The following is a 22205-nucleotide window of genomic DNA, read 5'->3' on the forward strand; positions in this document are numbered from 1 at the left end:
AAGAGTGTGTGTGTGTGTGTGTGTGTGTGTGTGTGTAGCGATACACAGAAGTCCTGATCTGAAAAGGGCACCTTTTAAAAGCAATTAGACGGGTGACTTTGAGCACCTCATCTTACCTGCTCCATTATTATTTGCCTTTGATGAGCGCAAGTCTTTTTCCCTCTCCCTCGCTCTCCTTCTTCCTCAAAGAAAGAGAAACCGCGGGAAATTTCAGTGACCTTGCCGTGACCTGACCACACAAAATTGGTCATCAACTTTTAAGACTGTATTTTATCATATATTTTTTAAAGAAGGAGAGGAGGAGAGAAAAATGGCCAGCGTTGCCGCTCCATACATCATCCTGTCACGATTATGACATTCCTTCATAAATACCCTCCAATCTCTGCTCCACCTGGCTGCCTTGCTTTCAGGCCTTCTGGAGGTGCCTAATTACTCCACGTACACACTCGCTCGCGCATGCTCGCTCTCTTCCTCCTCTCCTCCTGAAACACAGTCGCGCACAGACAACAGAGAAGAGTGCGAGCCGAGACCCTTTCATTCGCACGCGGCAATTAATAAAGAGGCGGCCCCTCTTGAGGGCCGCTGGAAAGTGTCGGCTCAGCACATCGCCAGAGAATATGCAATTTCCTCAAGTTAAGTCTATATTAAATTGATTTCTTCTGTATCTGACAGGGCTTTGGGTCCCTCTCTCTGTAATCTACAGGTTTGCTCTCTCTCTCTCTCTCCCGGAATCAAGTTGCAAATCAAACAGTTGGAGATATGAAGGAGGATATGGAAGGACACGGAATCATTTTCCAGCTGAGAAACACAAGAAATGAGCGTGGATACGTGAGCTCAATAGGAAGAGAGCAGACGGGAAACACTGACTAAAGTGTGTGTTCCTGACCTAGCCGTACTTCAGGAACAAATTTGCGTAAATCGCAATTGCCCCTGCATGTCTTACTGATGTGAACAAATAGTGTTCATAATCTTTCATCAAAGTGTAATAACTTGCTACATCTCTGAAATTAAATGTTGCAAACCAGAGGGGTTCAAAATGGGGTTCACTTGCATGCATTAAACAATTCATATTAAAAAGTTTGTTGCCGTTTAGAAAAAGTCGTATTTTTGACAAACTGTATTTTACTTCTGGTCTTATTGCATTAAAAACATTAATTTAATAGCAAATGTGGCTAAAATTGCTTTGTTGAATATAAGAGGCATGTGCATGTGTTAGTGACAAATAAGTCTAGAATTAGTACTGCAAAACCACTAAGAAAAATGCAGTTCAGTTCAAATCTACCACAAATCATTTATCTGGGAAGGCAGAAAGTTTGCTTTTATTCTAAAGCTCCATTCCTGAAACAAAATCGTAGCAAGTCTCAGTATTTTTGTGACAGGTAATGTTTAATTGAGCTTGTCTAGTGACACAATGTTTTGCGCTGTTTGCCGTACACAAGAAAAATAGCCATATGAACATGTTTCATTTCAAACGGATCGATATAATATCATATCAATACCGAATAATATCAACATAATATCACACCCCCCAACTTCCTGTCTTCTCTCATGAACTCCGCCCACATAGTCATCATCATCATCATCATCATCTCAGCCCATGCCTGTCCTCCACCTCATCTCTCTCTCTCTGCCCTACAGGGAAAAATTTGATTTGCATCAGGAAGTGGAGTACATTGAAATAATGTTTCTTTATCACAGCAGATATTGAGAGATTTACTCCCAATTTTCCTCAGATCTGCACACGGTGCAAAATTTAACGGCACATCTGCCGTTTCTCCTGATATCCTAACAACCAGATCGTAATGCAACACCTATCGCTCCCCGATATCTGAGAGCTCGGAATAAACCCGGCCAATTACATATTTACACCAGGTGTATTTTGCAATTCTGCAAGTTTTGCGCTCTCTGATACGGTGGCCGAGATTTAAGGACGTATCAATTGCCTATGTTAGATCCAAATGAAGTCTGTTCAGAGTAAATGTCACCACGCTGTGCAAAACTTCATATTGTTAATGTCAGCAAAATGAGAGCTCCCAGAGACAAAAAAAAATAATGAGTTTCTTCTTTTTATATGCCGCTCTCTTTATGATTGCATTGTTCCAAATCAGGTTTCATGTAATTTTCCTTTATGCTTTCAAAATGTGTAGTTTTCTAAAAACAATCTAATATATAATTTCAATATCCAGACATAAAACATTTTTAAAAGCACCAGAGGTTTTTCTATGTTTTATTCTCTTTGATCATCACTTCAAATGACGTGTGTATTAAAAATTATGTATTTTCTTATGAAACAGACACTGCAGTAATTGAATCCAAGATCAAATATAGATGGAAGCATTTTGTTTTTTTATTTTTTACTCATTCAAGTATAAAAAATACATATGTGTTACATTTTTTTGTAATTATATTTTGATTAAACTTTTTTTTTTAACTTAAGACAAATGCATATCATTTGAAAATAACATTTAAAAGATTAATAAGCTTGTTTCAGTATCAAATTTTCAGGAGGCAAATATTTATTAAACTGAATAATTTTATATATTATATAAAAATATTTATATATTATTTAATAATAATTTACAGAGATTTATATCAGTCTATTTTCCTGTCTCTGTTTTAGTAAAATTGTCTCTAAGACGTTTAAGAGCTACACAAATTCTGAGTCAATTTATAAAGTTAAATTCATCACTTCTTTCTTTGATAAATTGGAATATTAATGTGGAATAAAAGCAGGCCAATGATGAAAGCACATAGCGAAGCACATTTGACTCTTGTGCATTCAGACTATGTATGTTTAATACCATCAGTGCCCATGTAATGATGAACTTCACAGAACAATGTAATAAATTTAGCTTGTGAACCATGACAAGGTCAGAGGTCAGAGAATTGCTGCCTGCTGCTGGAGCACTGCTTGACAGGAAATAAACGATGCGTTGTAAACAAATCGTATTATTGCTTTAATTCATGCAGCCTAATTTGATTTGGCGAGAGAGGAGTTCTTCAAGAGGAGCCGATGAGAGATGCAGGGACATCGGACGCATGGACATCTTCCCTCACCGTACCTGTAACCGCATTACGATGGTCTGCAGTGTCTCACGGGGTAGACAGACTACCCTCCGAAGTTCATCAACACTTCCCCGCTATTTCAGGACAAATTGAGTAATAATGAAGCTAATCGAGTTTGACTGGGCGGCTGGTCGGACTCCAGGGCTGAAACTGGTCTTACAGGAAAAGGAGAACAATCGCCACAAATAATCGAATAACCGATGGAATAAACGCAATCAAACGGGAAAGATTGGAAAATAAACACCTTTCTTCGATGAGCAGAATGACCAATTTCTCGTGGCATACTACAGGAAACAACACAACACACAATTTTCTCATTAAGTTATAGGTATAAATGCTTCAAAGCATGAAATTACCCTTGAGCCCCCTTCTAAAAAATAACCTGGTTTGCAAATAAATGATCCATGCAAAGCAGTAAAATGCACATTATTAAAATAATAGGAGGGATTTAAATTTGCATCCGCAAACTGCTCACCCCCATTCTTTCCTCCTTTGTTATTTCATTAGTGAATGATTCAAGTGTGATTCCCTAAAAATGAAAATTAATTCCTCTTTTTCTTAACAAGTGAATGCTATCTCAAAACCAATTCGTACATATTTTACAAGGTGGCTAATTCGTACGATCTCACTCGTACGATTTGTCTAGACCCCAGTGATGAGTAGATTTAGGGGGAGGTTAGGGGTAGGTCATTTGTATGAATTCCAACGAATTGGGACCTCGTAAAATATGTATGATTTAGCAAAAATCGTATGAATTTGTACGACCTCACTCATACGATTTGTCTACACCCCAGTGAGGAGTAGGTTTAGGAGTGGGGTTAGGGGTAGGTCTTTCATACAAATTCATACGAGATAGCCACCTCATAAAGTATGTACGAATTGACATGAGATTGAGTTGGAATATCATGGTGTCAAGGTCATGGTCAAGTTGTTCTCCAAAGTTTGACACTGTTGTGGCTTTTCCTTTCATTATGAACTCATCAACTCTCTCTTTATCCTTTGTCGCTTTCATTCACCATATTGTTTTTCACGTTCTCTGAAGTAAAGAAACAGTCGACAATGTTCAGACACAATAAAACCCTTCTCTCTCTCTTTGATATTGGGCGAATGTCCCATCTGGTCCAAATGGAGAGAAATGACTGGCCATCCATGCTAAGATCTACATTACACCTGAGTTATGGCCACCATTTGCAATTCAGAGTGGCTCTTTGGAGACTTCACCACCTTGGAAATGCACCCATCAGAGCTGGGGTACACAACACAATCAGGTAGATTTACTGTGCCGGGAAAGAGGCTTCAGGAGATTGTGAGCCACATGAGGGCAGGCCGTCCCAAACTCCCATTCTCGCAAAGGCCCTACTGGGCCACATTCAGCCACACTTAATGAGAGAGGCCTAGATAGAGAGACAGGAACAGAATGAGAGAATGAAACTGAAAGAATACTCGTGTGATTAAAACAAAGCCGAAACCCCCAATCCTATATTTTTATATTTGTCCAAAAAGTTGGCGTTTGGACAAGCATCTCCAACAAAGCTCATGCCCTCTCGATGCCCTCACATGATTTTTGTCAAAAGAAAGTGTACAATTTCAGTTTTCTTAGGGAATGAAAAACTGAGTACTGATCAGAAACAAGGTTTTGATTGGTAACAACAATAAAAATAAAGTTAAATTACAATCGAGGGAATATGGGAAAACGAAGATCAGAGTCGGTCTATAAAAGGGCCACAAAGCTTATACTGTGTAAAAATGAAGAAGCTTCTGTGTTCCATTGTGAACATTTCTTTCTTTTTTTTCTTTGAGAGCACAAAGTTGTATCAAAGACCTTCAAAGTAGACCTTACATAAAGATAAAAACATACAGAAAAGCAAAAAAGGCATGTGACTGCAATATGAAAAAGTTGTGCTATTCATTACATAAGGTGGCAGGTGCAATGCGTTAGCCAAACGTGAGTCAAAGAGGAATAAACAAAAGAGCTGGGCTTTGTGATGGTTAGGGATCAGATATTAGCAGGAAGAAGAAAAAAAAAAATACAAAAAAGGAGGGCTCCGAAACATTAATCAAACTCTTCACCTAGTGGGCAGCCATATGGCTGAACAGCATGCGTATCGCACAAACTTGCTGATCTCCAGTAACAGGGTGCAATTAATTCCGCTGGATGCATCCAGCGCGGACTACCAGTTAAGAGCACGGGGAGTATGGAGGAACAGGGAAAAAAGTGCTGCACCTCTTTTTCTGCCCAAAAAGCAGAGGGTTCAAATGCTGAGTGATGAATGAGGAGGTGGTTAGGGCCCTCTCCCAACCGAGGCTGTGCAGGGATCAGCTGAGAGGAGGATATAGGGAGGCAAGGCACAGAGCTATAAGGTATATAGATTTGGAAAAACTCTATTGTAGAACAACAACAAAAAAACCTGCATTACTAGAAGTTTTGGTTCCCAAAGTACATTACTCCCAAAATATCTAGCTGTACAGAGTTCAGCACCATGGACAGGGGACAACCCAATTCTCTAACACAACAAGCTAACAAGATATGCCATGTCCCCCAGCACATTATTAGTCTACTTCTACAGGACACATGAACGTAAAACAAACACTCAAACAATTAAAATCCTCCATGACTTGTCATTCCACAACTTGTAAAAAGACAAAGTGAAATCTGAGGTTATATTATGTTATATATATTGGAAAAAAAAAGGCATGAACATTTTCATAATTTCAACCAGAAATATAACAAAAATATTAAGATCTACTTCCTTGCTGCTTGCATATTCCCATCCCATCCCAGAAGGATGTGTCCTGACCCCTTGCAGTCCACCTACAAATCTACATATTATTACGCAAACCAGAGCAGACCTATGAGTGAAGGAATACACAAATAGAGTCCAGTAGAGCAAGTTGGGTAATAGAGTCCACGGTGCACCAGTTCAGGCTTCACAAAAGGGCACTTGTGAGTACCCTTTTAAATAGCATTGGCAAAAAGGACACCCTACAGTTCCACAAATCCAGCATTTGTGGGCCACTGCCTTGCAGAGTTCAGCTCAAACCCTGATCAAACTTACCTATCTGTAGTAACCCTAGATTAGCTTGCTCGGGTGTTTTTAGTTTGGGAGGAAACTAAACTCTGCAGGGCAGTGCCCCTCCAGGGCTGGATTTGAGGAATCCTGCCCTACATCCTTGTGGACTTGCAAACAAAGTCAACAAAGTCCCTGCAGTGTAATCTGCTATGACTCATTTCGCTGACAAGTTGCATGGACTGTTGGTTAGTAGACCACCATGAAGTACGCACCAGTCCAGGCTTTTCACAAACAAACATCGAGGGTAGGCACTTGTAATAACTCTTTTGAACCATAAAATGAAAAAGCAGGACAACCCTATAGCCTGACATCAAGTGCCCCATTTGGGTCTCTTTTTTTCCCCTTGTGGTGTAATCAGCTTGTATAACTGATGCCCGTCCACTGCCGAGATTTCTTCTGTCACAGGGTTAGACTTTATAATCATCACTTACAAATTCCTCCCAAAACTGCTGCCTTTGTTTTGCTGCAAAATTAGAAGCTCTTTTACATGCTTAATGAACTTGAGAGGCCTACGCTCGTAACCTGGAATATTTTAGCTTTGTAAATGAGAGGGAGTTGCCTATTCCCCTGGCCCTCTCCTCCGCCTGGCCCATAACAATATCCGAAACGACTTTGGAGATGTTTCCTTCATTAGAATATACTCCTCCTCCCAAGACTCTTTTTGCATTTTGAGCTGTTGCTTTATGATCCTTGTGGGACGCCATTAATGAGAGGAACTCCACGTCTCTCAACTTACTGTGAGGACAGGTCTGCATTTCTCCACTTCTGCTGAAGTCCGGCAGGCTATAACGGAATAATGAGCTGCATTCATCACGGGCATGGCATCCGTACACACTCATAGACACACGCATGCGGAAACAAGACACACAACCAGTTGTTGTCACACTTACTCTCTCTGAAGGAGGAGCAAGCAAAACAGCCTCTCAGAGCAGACTGACAAAGTATGAAAGTGACACAAACCATAAAATTAGCAGTAATTACAATGAAAATATATGATCAAAGTATGCATTCCAAGAACAATTTGAACTATAATACGTTTCCTGATTCATCAGCAGTGAAACATTCTCAAAGGTCTTCTCTTCTGTTAAATAGTCATAGAGAAGCCGTAAATAAGTGCTGTAGCGGGGTGAGCAATGTGTGAATGTAATAGCATATAAAAATATGGAAAAAATTGTCCAAAGGGTTCATAACTTCATAAGGGTTCATAAGGTGCAGAACTTAGAGGACCTTTACGCCGACCAACCGTGTTTTTCCAGTGTTGGGAAATGCAATGGTTGGGCAAGTGCAAAAGAGATTTTATCGAAGTGATTGCAAAGTATGGTGGTCACACATGCTCCCCTTCCTTAATGAGTCAAGAATGGTGGTGGAGATTTGAGGGTCATGGGCAGTATCCACTTGCTTCATAAAATTGAACATAGATTTGACTGTTCATCTCAGAAATGGTACACCTACCTTACCCACTCTCTTCCTGGACCTCAGAGGAAAACACTATGCACCAGAAAGAGAGCAGACTCCTAAGCATAGGCCCAATCTGCAATTTATAGCTGCACCTTATCACATGATGCCAGCAGACCATCCTTATGGCACCGCTCTTCTTTTACAACTGCTCCAGTTGAAGGGCATGACTGCAGGGTGGAAACAGGGTGGCACTGACATCAGGAGAAGCTGTTGTTCAGTGACAGTGGCTATTCATCGCCAGCGGAAAAAAATATTTATGATAAACTGAGCTGCTGAAAAGCACCTTCATTCATGCACGGGTAAACTTTTTTTAAGATTAATTTTTGGCATTTTTGGCTTTATTACAATAGGACTGTATAGAGCTGACAGGAAGTGAAGCGTGGGGAGAGTAATTGGGAAAGGTCCTCAAGCCAGGATTCGAACTCTGGACACCCAAGGCAATCAGCGCCAACCATGCACAGGTAAACTTGTATCAGCTTCCATATTACTGGTTCTCAAGTAGGTTCTGGCTGCATCTAGTCTCGTGTAGCCAGACCTTCAGACTGACGGCTGAAGGTCTGGAATTCATTGGCCAAGGCCCAATCATGAGGCCGTTTGATTGACATGTCAAACAACCAATCACAGTTTGTTTCATTCAGCGTCACGTTTAGGGGCGTGGAAATGTTGCCACAATAACAGATCAGTGAGTAAAACTCTCGGACGTATTTTAAAGATTCTATGCTGCGAACTTTAAATATTACACATACTTTTGAAAATGCAGCTTTTAGTTGATCCTGATAAGTGTTTGCCGTCACAGTTGTAAACTTGACGGCTTTCTACTTTTGTGAGGGTTTGGCGTCACGGCCTCTTTGTTTCCAGGCAGAACGTTAAAAAACACGACACACGCATCTCCCGGAAATCCTGTATAATTCAACAAATCAGAGGACGACTTCGAAACTCCTGAAGTGTTTCTACATTTGTGTGCCATATGCATCAGACGTTCAGCCAGCGGTCCATGGGCGTGACGTCTGAGGCCGAGACTAGGCTGCATCTAGCTTGAGAAGTGGATGTGAAGATGGAGTTTTGTTGATGGTATTGTCTACTTGTCGATTCTAGAGGTACAACAGCTGGTGGAAAGCAAAAGAAAGGAGTCCTAAGTCACAAACACCAGGATGTAACATCACTGAATTTTTATGGGAACTTCTGCAGGAAGCTTCCACATCCTTGAGGCTATGAAAGCATTCTCAATGTGTTCTGCAGGCAAATGAATAAGGAATGTAGATGTTAATACATAAAACACATCTATATTAGATGACTGATAGGATGATGTAATCGACGTTGATATCCATCATATCCCATGACCCCCAGTATCCCATAAGTTCCTGACTCCAAACCCCAACATCTTCCTCTATCAATCAAATCTCATCACTGCACTCTCTTCCTCCGAAGAGTTGGCCCAATCTTTCCTCAATGTTTTTTTCCCCCTCAGACGGGGGGGAAGAGGGGGAGCGGCCGGCAGCCATCATTAATCAATATGTTGGGCTTTATTTGTGATAATTCATCATGACACAATATTAATGGGCAGCTATGCCCTTCAGAGGTGAGCCTCATGCAAATGCAGAGGGGGAAGCAATTAACTTTCGAGCGATGCGCGGATGATTCTAAATGACAAGGATATGTCAATTACCGCAGCCAATAAAGAGAGACAGAGGCTGCGAGGGCAATCTATCCACTTTACGGCTTCTCCTCAGCCTCTTAAAGGTCTGTCTACACTAAGAGAGAGCAATCTTAAAACAGCATCTGGACAGGGCCTTGAATATGGCAGCTACTAAAAGACAACTTAATGATTTAAAACACTGTTTCCCAGGCTATTTCGGCTAGCCCCGCTGCCCTCGTGGCGTGCCCGTGTCATGCTAGCATAACTTTTTTGACTTCAAATGTCTGGAAAGTATGTGACTGACTGCTTCTTTTCACTTTTTTATGGTAGCTTAATTAGAAACTTCTAATACATAAAGGAGATGAGCATGTCTCTATTCGTGTGTATTTAAACATTTGATTCCCAGAATGCACCGTAAATTCAGTGACCATTGACTACTCACTATATTCATCTACCAGAAATGTTGAATCCCGTCAAATGTCATGTCTCCAAGGGACAGCTGGATAACAATTCTGTCATCAATTACACACCATGTTTGACTTTTATGGTTGATTTTTTATGGTTGTTTTTTGACAGGAGAAATAAACGCGCACGGGTTTGAAACGACATGAGGATGTGTAAATGATGACCGAATTTTCATGCTTGGGTGAACTATCCCTGTAGGCCTCTTGAAACGTGAAGAATGATCTCATATTTCATGCATTATGTTAACAGCTACAATGAAGATGCATAAACAAAACAAATGATACCAGAAGAATATCAGTCATGCTGTTTTACAGCAAAATTGTTGATAAATACATGCTAATTAATTGAGTCATCAGCGTCCCAATGTTTGGATCAAGGCCCTCGCAGATATCTGACTTTAGGGTGGGGATCTGGGGAATAGCTTTTTGCTAATAATTGCTAAACACTGGATGTGACAAACCTGTCTTTAAAAAACAGCAACACATTTTAAGGACATTAGCAGTGTAAAACAGGTTGATAAAACAGGTGCAAGACTTGGCAGCTGTTTTCCAACATTCATCTCCAGAGAGACTTGTGCGAATCGACCTATGTTAATCACAACCACCTTTCTATGAACAATTAGTTCTCTTCTCTGCACTACGCTAGCCCAGTGTATGAATATGTAATACTTTAAAATGACTCATTTTCAGCGTGCGGGACTCCAGCAGAGAATAAACACAAACTATCCATCACAGGCCATGAAAAAATTAATGAGAGCCAAGCAGACGCACGTCCATTGGCCGCATAGCTCTTCAGAGCTGGAGCCAAGGGGTGAGGACAAATTAGCCTGCTTTATATCAGGGGCAAAGCGCATAGTTTGGCTGGTTAGAGGCAAGGTTTCCCACCAGGTATACATCTTTGTGAAGTAGAAGAGCATCCATTTACAACTGTCAAGACTTGTAATGATGGGTTAGAAACTCTCCCTTGCGTTTTACACGGAATAACTCTACTACTGCAAGATCTGAAAGGGGAATGATCGTTCAAACAAAAATTCGACATAATATGGAACATACTCCTTGTGCATTTACACTGAGGTTTCTTGTAAAATTGGCTGGACCGGTAGGCTTTTATAAGCGTACTCCCCTCTCATGGCTCTCTGTACATCCATGTAATACAGACGAACCGCAGTAGACTTGATCTCAGTCCACAGAGCGTAGCAGAGCTGGCAGCGCTGTAATTTCCCCCCACTAAAAGCTCAACTGCCACCAGGGGACCTGTACAGAACATTACAGGTTAAGCCCTCATTTTGTCTCCAGGTTATAGGAAGAAAAAAAGGGATCGGAGGAAGGTAGAAAAGAAACAAACTTTCCTTTTGCCCTGACCTGTAGCCGGCCATATACCCATGGTGCACTGGACGGCCCAGAGGTGTCAAGAGTGTTTGGGTGTGTTTTCCTCCAAACGAAAGTGGTTATTGTGTCCAAGGTCTGCAGGGGACGAAAGGCTAATATTGTTTTATGTGAGAGTGAGTGGAAAGGGAAAGCCAGATTACGACAGCAGCCCAGGCTAGCATGAGTTTAGGCCCCAGAGCTGAACAACACAAGACTATCACAGAACTGTGGCAGTTTGTAACTGAACAGAGAAAACGGAGAGTAAAATGGAATTTCAAACTAGTACCATGGTATTACCTTGGTATTGTTTGAACAAACTTAAAATATGTTCCAAAATATCATCTGGTACCAACAATGAATCATGGTAACACCGCAGTACTTTTTTAAAAGGGGATCAAATGTGAATAAAATGTAATTGCACTAAAACGAAATGAGAGAGAGGTTCATTAATTATAATGTCATATTTGTGGCCAAAACCTGGAATACAATAATATTATAATCATTCAGATTTTTTTTTTTATAATTACATCACACTAAAATAAACACACTATTAATGACAGCCCTAAAAATATCATTATTAATGAGAGAAAAAACCCTGAATCATGCACATTTAATACCAGTTTAAATGTGTTTGTCATAGAAAACCCCAGTTCTAGTTTCTCTCATAACATTCCCTTCTTTCCATCAAACAGAGAGCCTAGCACTTCTTAAACTAATCCTCCTCCTAATCTGGCTGATACATGAGTCTGTGAAAATACAAGTTGCTTTAAATCTAGTTCCAGCCCTGCTCCACGCCATTGTAATGATAGCTGGATTATCTTGTAAGATGGGTGATGTATTGAGCTTTTTACTCATTCCTTTGGCCCTGTTTACAATCTGCTAAATATGTATGTGAGTCGCTTGAGCAAATGAAGCCATAAAGCTCAGTCCCAGAGTGTATTACAAAAACGAGTGTTCATGCTGTTGAAGAATTGCTTTACTTGAGGCCAGGCCTTTCTTTCACATTTCCACCAGTGTTTTTCCATCAATCTTCGTCTTTTTATCTGTTGTGCTGCAAAGCAATGTTCTGAGCTACATAACAAAAATAAATAAATAATCAGATATTACATTAAAAGGCTTATTAATACTGCCGGATATTAATATTATTACCTTCAGATTGTCATGTTTTAAAACTGTGTAAGATGGCAGTCTGATCTACAGTGATGTTTCACGGTTGAACAGCAGCTTTAGGATAAATGTATTGAGACATTGAATCAGTCTTGATTCAGTGCTCTAGATCTATTCTAGGTTATATTTCTAATTAAATAAAGAGGGCACATCATTTAATCGAGTAATATGAACTTTTCATCGTAATTATTTGCCTAAGTCTTTTAATTAATCCCATTGGCACCTAACAGATGAAGGGTTTAGAGGCAAGTTAATAAAGCAAGGTGAAAAGCAGTGAACTCTTTAACCTTCAACCGCTGGCAGTCATTAGAAGAGGACGACTGCACTGCACTCACTGCAGAGCCAGAGCTACTCAACACTGCAGCTCATTCTGACCATGAACGGCCCACTTAGACTTTTTTTGTATTCGTCATCCTGACCTATCAAAATGCTTGCTATGGATGCGAAAACGCATAAAATCGAACCTGGTCCAATTTTTTTTTTTTTATGACGGACGAAAGTTTTGGAGGCAGTGTGTAAACGTGATTGACACAACGTGAGGTCGTATTTATTTTTTAATGTGTGAAAATTTCGGACGAGCAAAGACCTTAAAGCCCTGTTCACACCAAGAACGATAACTATAAAGATAACGATATTAGCATCCACACCAGCGGACGATATCGTCTGTTTATTCTAAGCACTGCACGTGCATATGCCGCTTTAAATTATCGAGCTCGTTACAGCAGGATTGATTCTGATTGGCTGTCAATGTATCGTTCATCAGCTGGAAAAAATCAGATTCCAACGATATCGTTTCTCTGTGCCTTAATCGTTATAGTTGTGGTGTGGACTCTGCTATTCTTTAATATTGAGAACGATTTTTAGAACTATATCTTTATCGTTATCTTTTTAGTTATCGTTCTTGGTGTGAACAGGGCTTAAGACTTGAAATAAATCATTTTTATTCAGTTTTTATACTTTCATTCAGCAAGTCTCATTAAACTGATCAAAGATTACAGTAAAGACATTTATAATGTTTCAAAAGGTTTACAATTCAAATAAATTCTATTCAAAGAATCCTGGAAGAAAAAAAAAAAATACACATATTAAGCAAAAATATTGATGATAATAAAAACTCTTATTAACAACCGAGCAGTAATAATAATGTATCATAATTGAGCAGTAAATCAGCATATTAGAATGATTTCTGAAGGACCATGTTGTGACCCTGAAGACTGGAGTAATGATGCTGAAAATTTGCTTGTTATAATGCTTCATAATTATACTGTTATAATTATACTAAACTAATTGTGTGTTTTTTTGTTGTTGGTTTTTTTCCCAAAATCAAATAAATGCAGCCTTGGTGAGCAGAAGAGACTCAATTATTGCAGTGTACTATAGCTACTGTATTCTCCAAAAACACAAACACTCACACAACAGGTTCAAGGAGACCTTCTCAAAAGAGCAGTGCGCCCCACGGCCTCGGGGTGCCCAGCAATACTCTCGGTCAGCATTCCAGACATGTCACTTCCTCTTTAAATCCACCAGCCTTCACCCATGATCAAGGCCAGCATCCCAAACCCTGTGCATCAACATGACACGGGACGTTACTACACACATGCTCCCAGGCTCTTCCTCCAAACAAATCCAGCTCCAAATCTAACACTCTCTGCGTCTAGAGCAGGCCGAGATAGGAAAAAAATAAAAATCCTCCTCCTGCCGCGGATTAGCTGTTGTTCTGCACGTTCCACTTAAGCGAGGTGCACGAATTTGACCTCAATTATATTCTGCTCAATATTTGAGTCAAAGCACTGAGATCGGGAGCCTCCAGTTACATCATCAAAGGTTAAACGGAAGACTAAAAGACTAAACTACAAGATCTCCCAAATAACTTGGATACACAAAGCAGTGGCAAAGTAAACATAATTAGCCTCCGTCTTTGTGCAGCTAATTCTGCTGATACAAATACACTTTTTTGGTCCATCTGTTTACACCATGTTGTTTTCGGTTTTTAAACACTTCAAAGCCATGATATTTACTTTCTCTGTCTCTTTACCCAAAAACCAGACTAAATACTGAATTATTTTTGTCAAACAATGTTTATTCTCCTGCGCTTCAAATGAACTACAAAGCAATTAGACGCAAACAGGTCTGCAAAGAGACATATCATCTATGGCCGTGTTTGAGGAGCTTTGTAGTTTCCCGTGCAACAAGCTTCTTCTTTTATTCCATGTAGTTAACCTACAGACAAAGCAACACTTATAAAAAACTAATTATCCATACTACAATTACACTGATCAGATAAAATTTATTTTTCTCCAAACAGAGCAAATGAGTGAGCATCTCATTTAGTGACAACAATAAACTTTAAAGTTGCGATGAATTTGAAGTAACATCATGTTTTCTTTTGTAGTGTGAGGTACATCTGAGAGAAACAGAGTATCAGTAAGAAAAACGTGGGGCAGGACTTGGTTACAATGTTCAATTTTCGCCGACATGAGCAACAGCGACCATTGACAGTGTGTTAAACTTCATGCAACTGAGCAGTGACTGCAACTACCAGTGGGAGTGCATAAAGAGATCAGATTCCTGATACGGTTAAAGGAATAGTTCACCCAAAAATGAAAATTTGCTAAAAATGTACTCACCCTCAGCTCATTCAAGATGTAGATGAGTTTGTTTCTTCATCAGATTTGGAGAAATGTAACATTATATCACTTGTTCAGCAATGGATGCTCTGCAGTGAATGGGTGCCGTCAGAATAAGAGTCCAAACAGCTGATTAAAACATCACAGTAATCCACACCACTCCAGTCCATCAGTTAACATCTAGTGAAATGAAAAGCTGCACGTTTGTAAAAAACAAATCTATTATTAAATCTATAATACTGCTATAATAAAAGTCGTCTCGTCTGAATCAGGAGAGAAATAGGCACAAATAAAGCACCGTTTACAAGCCAAAACTGTATACGTTTGATGTGAGAGGACAACAGGAGATGGACTTTTTCACTGGAGGAAGCGTTATTATGAATAATAGACTTGTTATTTTAGCTACCTTAACAAAGGTTTGAAGTTTTGAGAAAAAAAAAAACGCGTCAATTATGGATTTGTTTGTTATAAATGCACAGCTTTTCACAAGACATTAACTGATGGACTGGAGTGGTGTGGATTATTGTGATGTTTTTGTCAGCTGTTTGGACTCTCATTCTGACGGCACCCATTCACTGCAGAGCATCCATTGCTGAGACACTGATGCAGTGATACATTTCTCCAAATCTGATGAAGAAACAAACTCATCTACATCTTGGATGGACTGAGGGCGAGTAAACGGTCAGAAAATTCAAATTTTGAATTTTAATTTTTTTATTTTTGAATCTTGAATGAACTTTCCAAATGGACCAAAGCTACAAATAAGGGAAAATGTAGCCAAGTTAGTAGAATAGTTACTTTTACTAAGTTACCCCTCACCTCTATGGTTTATTCAGTACTAGCGCCCAACACGACAGGAGCGGACTGCATTTACTAAACAACGTCTCGAGACCATGAATGCTAAACACGGTCAGTTATCTAATTACAAAGACCTGTCTATCTGCCGCAATGTTAATACGCTTTTTACGCATTACAAGGTTGAGCTTTCCTCCCACCAACCCTCAGTGGAGAGGAGGGCCTGCCCTAATTGGTTCCAGAGCTCACCCTAACACCACAACGCATCTTCAGCCGACGCGCCGTGGGTTAATTTTCATCTTGATTGTATATACTGTTTCACAGAAACAATGAACACATGCTAACACGAAGTAGGCAATTAACATGATTACAAAGTACCTCATTACCATTTTGACACAAGGAGGAAAAAAGTGTGGCTAATGCTCTTAAATGGGAAAAAGTGGTTAAGTTATTCTGCTGGACATTAGGCAGGCCTTGATCTGAAAACAATCCCTCCTGGGACTCTATTAAACCTCTCTCCCGGGATCATGAATCAAAGATCAGCAGAATTTTATAGACAATCAAGAAAATTAAGCATGGACTCGACCCATAAGCACAACATTCTCAAGTACTCGACTACAGTATATGCTATCACAACTTTCATAATTAGCCATCAAAGCATTTGACTTAAAGCAAAATCAGTATGTTTTAAGGTAAAAAGAAACAAAATATCTAACAAAGAACTACGGGATGGATTCACATTCTAAGAGGGTTACTCCGCCCCAAAATGAAAATGTTGTCATTAATCACTAATGAAAGCGTCACTTTCAAAGCATCCGCGGAGGAGACGAATTGTTGAATAAAGTCGTTATTTTTGTTTTCAATCTTTCAAGTTGACCAGCAAGTCAACGCCATACAATCAGAAAACACCAATGTCTGTCATTTTCTTAAAAAAAAATTAAAGAGAAGTGTTCTTAAAATAATATTTTAAGAAATTTTTAATTGCAATTAAATGCATTTTTTTAAATAAAAACTGCATTCTTACGAACTGCCTTTAACTTTATTATTTTTTTGTGAATCTGTTACTATCTTTTCAAATAAAAAATGAAAAATATTCAACACAATAAATAAGTTTATTGTGATTATTGTGGCAATCTGCAGTGCAAAAAGACAGTGCTTCGAGTTGACCAGCAAGTCAGCGCCATACAAAATCTGTCAGAAGTGTTCTTAAGAATATATTTTTAAGAAGTTTCCAGAAATTACAATTAAATACAATAAAAAAAACTGCATTGTTTCTGCGTTCTCAACTCCTTAGAATCATAAGAAATTATGAAACTCTTTTTTTTTTTTTTTTTGAATCTGGCCTATATTTAAAAAATAAATAAATAAATAAAATAGTAAATAAATAAGTGGTCCCATTTATATATTAGTATCAGTTTTTCTTTTCCTTATTATAAAATTTATTTCAGAAGACACTGTCTGATCAATGAATGAAAAGCACACACTAAGTGAACAGAACTGTCCGAGCCAGCAGGGCTGTTTTTATTTGCTCTGCTGCACATCTGCTGTTTAATTCCTGTGGCCCCATCGCACACTATAAAACCTCCACCCGCTCAACCCCATAAACACCACCAGTGTGCTTCTTATTGTAAAACTCACTCATGATACAAATATTCAGCCTTCCTTAAACGTCTGCGCTTCTAAGAATCTGAACATACATGAGCTTATCTGAGATTTACAGTTCCGAGTTTAGTTAGCCGTCTTCTGACAAATAACAGCGCACCACAATGAGAGGTGACGAACTGAGCCGGTGACCCTGAAAACAGTGGCCCTGCACTTCCCCCCGACCTCACAACTTGTTTTGACCTTCAGATGATGCTTGGACGACCCTCGACACCTCTGTCCACGGATAAGCCCGGAGGATCTGGGAAGCGGAGATGGATGGGTTCCCGGCCGAGGGGTTAAAGCAAGCGAGGAGAAGCGCGTGCGAGGAGCAGAATGCTGATTCAGCGTGACTCTGCGCTTTTCTGCACGTTTGCTGTTGTGATTACTGAAAATGGGAAGATGAAGGCATTTACGGCGTCATTAGTAAGCTTGTTCACACGAACACCGAGATCTGCAGAGCAACCTGACCTCCTCTATAAATAAACCATTGTTTCTCTCGACAATCAGCAATGTTTCAGCGCAGGAAATGACATCAGCAGATTAAGCTGAGTATCGCAAGGGGCCGATGGCACAACACTTGCAGAAAACATTAAAAAAAAATTCAATATATTCAAAATATTCAATATATATTCAATCCATACAAAGATGGATATATCTGATACATTTACGAAGGTTGTATCAATAAATTACTCTTACAGCATTCTCAAGATAATACTATGTATTTAATTAAATTATGAAGTGAGTTAGGGTGAAAGGGTACAAGGTCGACTCAAAAATGAAATGAAACACCTCTGAACATGTTTAACAGATTTATCTCAAATAAATCCTTTATACCCAATTTTTGTTCCTACAGTTCTGCAGCATATTTGACCCATGCCTCAAGAATCACTTATGGACTTTCTTGACAGGATCATTGTACTGCATGTGATACACTGCAGCATTTGACTTTGGATTTTCAACACTAATTCTCTTGACTAATTCTTCCCTTGCTCCTCCGCAAGCCCATAAGGCTTTCCAAGCGACCTCGGAAGTGGATGCAATGACCCTTCATTCTGTAGAGTCCAAAACATACATCTTTATCAAAATAACCTCAGCGTGAGAGCGTGGGAAGACACGGAGAGTGCATTCATCATTTTAACGATTAATTTCCTTGTCCTGTCCTTCCCTGGATCTATTAATATCATTCCTGAGGTGTAAGTATGCATTTCCCATCGATGAGATTTATTCCGATGTCATACCTTCCATTACTCATCCCGCAGCACCTGCGACTTAGGAGTCAAATCAAATTCAATATTTTTTAATCAGAATATGAAAATCTTAACTTGATATTACTTTCCTCATTTCTCACAAGAAGAGTTGTGAGGGCTAATATTTGGAGAATTAAATTTGAATGTTTTGCAATAATTGTTAGAGAATGAAAAATTAAAAATGCCAGCAAGGTGTCAGTAAACATTAATCAGATAGTCCGGCTTTTTTGCCAAGTAATTTGCCTTAATATTTAAATGTTCTTTAATAACTCTGATTATTAAAGGATTCTGCGGATGTCTCCGCACCGTTTCTCCGCTGGCGGATTGCGGTGCGCTTGTAAAATGCCTCAGAGCGGAGCTGCTACATTTATTAAAACACGCCGTGATTTGAAGCTGTCGGGGCTGAGGAATTATCTGCCGTCGAGAGAGGGCTTTGTTCAATTAGATATCGCCACTGCTTTAAAACACTTTAGATTCCCCTGTAATCCATTGGCATCCTGTAATTAATCAACTAATTCCAAGTCTCAGGATGGCTGTAATTACGGCACCTCGTAATAGCTTATTCTTTCTGCTCCAGCACCTACATTTCATTTGTTTATTTTCTCACACTTATAAATCTGTGGGAGTGTCAAGAACGCCACAATATTAGTGCAATAATCAAAGTTAATTATCAGACGGCCCTCGCGCCCCCCTCCTGCTAATAATAGAGGCTATCAGAGAGATCAGCTCGGCTCGGGCTGCAAGCACAGAGCCACGGGCAAAAACCCTGCCATACGACTTCAAGACGAGATGAATATTAATTAAGAATTAGACTGTAAAAGTGAGAAATTAAAAGAGGAGTTGAAAGCTAGGGGATCTTTAGGAAAATGCTAAAAGATGCTTAGATGCTAAAAGCCTTCTACAAGAGCAGCTTTTTTTTAAAACTTAAATTAAGGATGTTTACCAGAAGTTCTAGACAAAGAGCAGACAATTATGGCCAGAAACATATTTGATAAAGACAGATATAAATGCTTGACCAACGCAATCCCATTAAACATACTTAACAAGCATGCTTAAGTTACTGCGCCGTTAACAAGGGGATGCTACTGTTAAGACCAGTTCACACCAAGAACAATAATGACAATAAAGATGACTTTTTTATTTTTATATATTTTATATTTTTATCGGTCGTCACTGTTCTTATAAGTCATCAACTGGGGAAAAAAACATCTGAGAGTGACTCCATTGATATTGAAATCCGCTATAGTATCCAATGCGCCAAAGCAAATGAACTTGCGCCGCGTTATGAACTGCAGTTCAAAAATGCTCTCCCAGAATCCACTGCAAAAAACTTTGTGAAAAAGTTCATCAAAGATGAATTATAGACACGATATGCATATATTTCACTCAATCAGTTACTCACTACTGCCAAAAAAAACAATAACGAACAATATTTGGATTTCATCAGCAATAGCATAGACTAGAGAAAAATTGTTTAATGACAGTAATTCAAATTTATAGTTATTAAAACACACTCCTGGCAAAAAAAAATACAAGAAAAGCATAATGCAAAATATTGTTTTATGCAAATGCAAAAGTCAAATGCGTCTGTCAGCGGATCTGTCTATGTGCAGATATATTAGGGATCCACTGACGGTGACAGATCAGCTGATAGATGCGGCTTTCAGACACTACCATGTGCTTCTGTGTAAACGCACGATGAAAATCGAGAAGCGATGATCATTTAAGCCAATCACAGACATATCTGTTGAGCGCTTGAACTCAATGACCAATCAGTGCTGTGTAAGAATATGCTCAACAGCGCTCAAATCTTTGCGGGAAATGGACGTTTTTACAATTTCAGTACTGGCTGTTATCACGGTAGATACTTTTGACTAGGGTTGGGTATCGTTTGAATTTTATCAATTCCAATTCCGCTTATCGATTCTGATTCTTATTGTTTCCCAGTTTTGATTCCAATGTGGTTAAAAAACAAAAACATTTAGATATCAAACATATTTATTCTGTCTCTCTTTTTGCAAAACACTTAATTGCTGCTGAATACCATGAACAAAAATCAGCTGGCTACATAAAACCTGGACTCGATTAAGAGCTGTTAAGAGCAAAGTAGAGCTGCACGATTCTGGATAAATTTAGACTTTTTATTTTTTATTTTTTAAAATAGAGGTTGTAGTTCTCTCACAATTCTGAAGAAAAACCATTAGACAACTAATCAAAATCTCATGGAATTTATGAATGGAATGATTCAATGACTCACTCAAGATTTACTTGTTTCATTACTGGATGAATCAGTGTTTTTGAATGAATCTCTTGAATGAATGATTCAAAGACAAATACATTTTTAACAGCCCATTTTCACCACCTAAAAAAAGATGCGCACACAGGAATTGATAGGCAGAACTGAAATTTTAATTTTACAACAAGTCTTCGATTCCTGACCTTAAGTATCCGATTCTGGAATTGGAAACGATTTTCGATTCCCAACCCTACTTTTGACAACAATAATTTGCGAGCAGTGCTATTTTGTGTGGAATGCAAAGAATTGCTACCTATGAAGAACATTTCAGCTTATATCAGCTGAGGTTACATATCAGTTAGGATGCTGCCAAAGATGGCAACTGACTATATGTAGGAAGTAGACAATGAGGCAGCTCACTAGGTTTTGGAAGAGCGCTAATGACTCAAAGCTCCACCTAATTGTGTGGCTCATGAGAAGACAGAGATGCCAGCTACACAAAACGTGATTTATGAAATGTAAAGGTCACACAGGATGACGTCCCACTGCAGAATGAGTCAGAGTTTGTGTGTTGTGTGTGTGTGTGTGTGTGTGTGTGTGTGTGTGTGTGTGTGTTCGTGTTCTTACTCACCCATTCTTCCGTGATCAGACTCACTGCTTTTCTGGCACGACTTTGGTTTCGGCACGCTAAGATCACATGAGCACCATGAAGAGCGAAAGATCGGGCAGTCTCAAAACCTGCAGATAGGGTGTGGGTGGGTAGACAAGGGATAGTGGAAGAGAGAAATAAAATGATTAAGATAAGTCACTTGACTACGATAATTTCACAGTGCTCTTGCTGTTATTTGCAGCAGCTGAATCCGAGAAAAGGGTGTATGGGTCCTATATCTATATCCTATATTCATTCTCCTTCAGACAGAAAGCCAAAGGCTCTTATAAAACTCAATCAAATCCATTGGTCAAGTGATAAAAATTATCAAATTAAAGTACAGAAACTCCAATAGCTTCACTAACGATAATGAAATAAAACCGGACGCAGGACACGACCCTGAGGCACCTCTATGACAGAAAACAAAAATGTCTATTGTAAAGCCATTTACAATGCTAAAATATTTTTATAAAACTGTATTTATCTTTTTCCAGTTTAAAAAAATATAAATATCCATAATTAAATTAATTTACTTGAAAAGCAAAACCGTGTAAGATTATATAACTTATTCTCAAAAAAATGTGAACCAAGTTTAACTTGAATCAAGTTTAGTTACTTACCTCATTAGCTAATTATCATCCTCTTGTTTGAAGCATAAGCCCCACCAAATACTTATTGTAAAAAAAAAAAAAAAAAAAAATACAAAAAAAATTATGTAGATAAAAATATATATTCTCTGACGCAGGTCTTAATACCTTGTGTAATTTTATTTCTAAA

General features: G+C 39.0%; 1 protein-coding gene across 3 annotated transcripts in view; it reads right to left on the reverse strand.

Moving 5' to 3' along the window:
- Positions 1-22205, reverse strand: part of wwox (WW domain containing oxidoreductase) — a 217259-nt gene that overhangs the window by 177015 nt on the left and 18039 nt on the right. For all 3 annotated transcript variants that reach the window (XM_079414110.1, XM_079414111.1, XM_079414112.1), the window contains exon 5: positions 21411-21517. In XM_079414110.1, coding sequence (XP_079270236.1) covers positions 21411-21517 — 107 coding nt within the window. The remainder of the gene's footprint in view (positions 1-21410; positions 21518-22205) is intronic.

Source organism: Barbus barbus (genome assembly GCF_936440315.1).
Source record: "Barbus barbus genome assembly, chromosome: 50".
NCBI classification, from domain to species: domain Eukaryota; kingdom Metazoa; phylum Chordata; class Actinopteri; order Cypriniformes; family Cyprinidae; genus Barbus; species Barbus barbus.